Source organism: Sinocyclocheilus rhinocerous, unplaced genomic scaffold (assembly GCF_001515625.1).
Source record: "Sinocyclocheilus rhinocerous isolate Xijiao unplaced genomic scaffold, SAMN03320098_v1.1 scaffold2145, whole genome shotgun sequence".
NCBI classification, from domain to species: Eukaryota; Metazoa; Chordata; class Actinopteri; order Cypriniformes; family Cyprinidae; genus Sinocyclocheilus; species Sinocyclocheilus rhinocerous.
Window position 1 is genome coordinate 545452 of NW_015670983.1, and position 4325 is coordinate 549776.

Genomic DNA, 4325 nt, shown 5'->3' on the forward strand with positions numbered 1-4325 from the left:
TGTGTGTGTGTGTGTGTGTATATATATATATATATATATATATATATACATAATTTTTTAACTGAATAAATGCATTTTGAAAACAGATCAATAATTTAAATAAAATAAAACCAATTCAATAATTACAATAAAAAAAGAAACACACTGAATTTTGAAGTAGAACGACGGAAATTGTATTTTCTTGTAAAACATACACCAGTAATCTTTGATTTATTTACACTTTACTACATGAATTTGGTGAGAAATGAGTATCTTGTGACCTGAATGTGTCTGTAATCCCTGATTATTGAGCTTAAAGACACGAGGAAACCAGAAATACACAACAGTGGGAGAGAAAGGGAAAAGAGCTCATTTGTGTAATAATGAGAGCTTATAAGCGTCAGTTACCTGGATGTGTCCCTGCGTGTGTCTGCGTGTGGCTGCGTTCACGTCCCACTGGCTGTAGGATTTGGTCGGGCTGCTGGGGCTCGGGTCCTGGTTCTGGTATGGGTTCTGGGGAAGGTTGCTGGAGCTTTGGCTGCGGGCGATCGGGACGCCGGGAACCGAGAGGTGACCCGAGGGCGAGGCGGAGGAACCGGAGAGGGGTAACGTCGGGAAACGTCCTCGCGCTGAGACTCTGTGTTTGTCCATCAAGGCACTGCTGCAGCTGAGATTCTCCATGGAACGACAGAACTGCTTATCAGGCACTGAGAGGAACCACAGACAAAACAGGCGAAAGAGACCTTAAAGAGACAGGTCATCCAGAAAATGAAACGGAAAAACTTCAGGAGATCTCTACCTTTTATTATAAAACGGATAGTTCCGGTGCTTGATTCTGATTGGCTGAGCCGTGTTCGAAGCTGTTGTAAATTACTCTACAAAGTAACATACACCTTTGTTTACGTTTGTGTGTTGCTCGGCAACCACTTTGTTGCAACCACAACTGTTTCTGAGGAGCTACATTGTTTGGTGGAAGAACACTGTTTTTATTAATATCATTACACTTTATTTGCTCTGTTTTATTTTGTGAAACCTTGCTACGTATATGGAATAACCGTTTTATAAAAGCAATAAGCCCCGTGAAGCCGTGGTTTACAGTGAATTTATAACAGCTTCGCGTCGTACCTAACAACGCCCCTTAGCTGTTATAAATTCACTATAAACCACGGCTTCTTGGGGATTATTGCTTTATTATGCCATCTTCCCTTATGTGCTCAAAATGTATGTTCTTTTGTACTTTCAGATGCATTTTTTGGAGAAAGTTTTAACTTATTCACAGAAATGAAGCAAACTTACCAACTAATACTGTTCTTGTTACTGAAGTTTAACGCTATTATTTCTGTAGCACATTAAAATAATTGCAATATTTATGACATTGCTTAAGGAAAAAATTGTGTTTATATTTCTACAATTACATTTATACATTTAAATATATTTTATATTTATTTATATTCTATAAAATATTTATATAGTAAATATTTGCACACTGATATTTAATTTTAAATCATTAAATATATTTATATGTAATATATTTAAATATACTTATTTACATTTTATATTTATAATATAATATTAAATATTATATATTTTTTTTAAGTAAAAATTTTATTTTATTTTTTTTACTTTTTAAGGTCATAATTTTAACTTTATATTGGCAGCAAAATAATTAATAAATTGCAGAGTCCTAGTCAAATGATCTAACTTTATGGTGCTGATTGATGACAGAATTTATCAATTTTGTGTATACATGTAATATTTATGTTCTCGAAGCATGAATATATAGATAACTACCATTTAAAGATTTGAGGTCAGTAAGACTGATATGATTTTTTTTTTAAAGAAATTAATGCTTTTATTCATCAAGGATGCATTAAATTGATCAAAAGTGACAGTAAAGACATCTATAATGTTACAAAAGATTACAATTTCAACTAAATGCTGTTCTTTTGAACTTTCTATTCATCTGCGAATCCTGAAAAATAAAATTGATCAGTTTCCACAAAAATATTAATGTTTCCAACATTGATAATAATCAAAAAATGCAGCAAATCAGCATATTATACTGATTTCTGAAGATCATGTGACACTGAAGACTGGAGTAATGATGCTGAAAATACAGAAATAAATTACACTTATACAGATATTCACAGCTTTTACAGTTTTTACTGTATTTCTGATCAAATAAATGCATCCTCAGTGATATAGTATACCGACCCCAAACTTGAATGGTAGTGAATTTCTAAAAGAAACTACAGTAGATCTACCTGAGCCGTGCGTTTGCATGCAGTGTGTGAGGGAACCTCGTGGAATCATCTTGAAGCTCTCTGATGCTGATTGGCTGATAGGCAGCTCAATGACGTACGTTGCCGGCACATAAATGGGTTTGGCCTTCGCGCCGACCCCGATCCTCCGCGCCTGCCACCAGTCAGCATTGGTCTTCTTCAGCAGCAGAAAGCGCTCGCCCTCGTGTATGGAGACCAGACGGCCGTCGACGGCGCGGTACGAGTAATCATACTGAGCCTCCAGAACCACAGTACTGCTCAGCCTGGACCTCGACCCGCCTTTAAACGCACCCGGGCCGCTCGCTGACGAGATGACGGTTCCACGGCGCCAGCTTCCCGACAGCATGGTTCCTCTCAGAGACACACGGAGGGGGAAAGCTGGACACAGACACCACTGGAGCGAGACGAGAGGACGAATGCACAGAGCGACAACACAAGTGCCATGATCTGAAACAGAAAGGCTTGTTACACAGAAATGTAGCATTGCATCACTGCTCTGCAGTGAATGGGTGCCGTCAGAATGAGAGTCCAAACAGCTGATAACTACTCACATTTTAAGTTTTCACAATAGTCGATTCCAAGAATGCATTTTGAAAATATGATTTAAATGAAATCAAACAGATGCAAATAATTAATAATAAACTATTCCATGATTTTTTGAGTGCATAAATCTGAGCCGCTTCATTGATGTATGACTGAAAAATATCAATTACATTAACTTTATCAGTTAGTTTTTATTTTGTTGTTTAAACTGTTAAATCAAAATGCATGGAAATTTTACATGCAATTCAAATGCATAAATCTTATGCATAAAATGTATACCCTTTCTGAGTGAAGTAAGACATGCTGGTCACATCGTGGTCCAGAAACAGCCTTCCTAACTAACCTAACTAACCTAAACCTGAAGCGATGGAAGGTTTCGATGGGAATGTTGTAAACCGCGCTGTGCAAACATGCAGACTTACAGGATGCCCAAAAGAGAAACTAATCCAGAACATGTTTGTTAAAGTGAATCCGAGCCAACGAGAGGCATATGTGTGTGATTCTGTGTGTGTGTGAGAGAGAGAGAGTGTGTGTGTGTGTGTGTGTGTGTGTGAGTGGTTGCTGGGTTTACTGATAATCCTCACTGTAAAGCAGGATGCTAAATTACCCTTAATGTAACATGGGCTCCAAACGTCTGAGACCACTAGTGAAAATGCTTTTATGCATTTCTTGTTAATTGTTTTCATTACAATATGCAATACAGTATATATATACAGTATATATATATATATATATACACACACACACACACACACACACACACAATAAAAACCAATAAACACTCGGTTTATTTCCAGTTGTAAATGTGGTTTTGAATCTCAGATTTTCAGCGCATGCTCAGACACTCCGTGTGTGTGTTTCTGCACTGATTCTATCACACGAGCACTCGGACGTCTCTTATAATGTCAGAGTAATACAGTTATGTGCGATATCAAGAGCAAACGTTACTGTCTCTGCGAGAAATAAGGAGATGAAACACTACGTGCAGAAAACAGGAAACCACATGCGCTTCACCAGCACCAGAGTCCAACAGACTCACAGCAGCGAGAACTAAACCAGAAAACACTCAGAGACCGCTTTCCTTCATCATTGACTCAACAGATGGATGCCAGCATGACTCACTGTTAGCACATATGCTGAAGAACACACACACACACACACACACACACACATAAACGTCAGGCCTTCACAGACGCTTCATAGTGTCACACTATAGGATTGTGCACACACACAGACACACACACACAGACAATAACAGACACACAAACACACACACACTCACACACACACACTCACAAAAACAGACACAATCTCACACACACACACACACACAGACAAAAACACACACACTCACAGACACACACACGTTTGTTTTTGTGAATTGTGGGGACATTCCATAGGCGTAATAGTTTTTATACTGTACAAACTGTATATTCTATTGCCCTACACCAACCCTACACCAACCAATACCCCTTACAGGAAACTTTCTGCATTTTTAGATTTTCAAAAAACTTTATTCTG

The 4325-nt window shown here is 38.0% G+C and overlaps 1 protein-coding gene across 1 annotated transcript in view; it reads right to left on the reverse strand.

Moving 5' to 3' along the window:
• The window catches only part of LOC107734596 (rho GTPase-activating protein 9), a 51016-nt gene that overhangs the window by 28807 nt on the left and 17884 nt on the right, over positions 1–4325 (reverse strand). Inside the window, exons 2-3 of the mRNA XM_016546590.1 lie at positions 2244–2708; positions 388–686 (exon numbers count right to left, since the gene is read on the reverse strand). Of these exons, the coding sequence (XP_016402076.1) occupies positions 388–686; positions 2244–2607 (663 nt within the window). The 5' untranslated portion in view covers positions 2608–2708. The remainder of the gene's footprint in view (positions 1–387; positions 687–2243; positions 2709–4325) is intronic.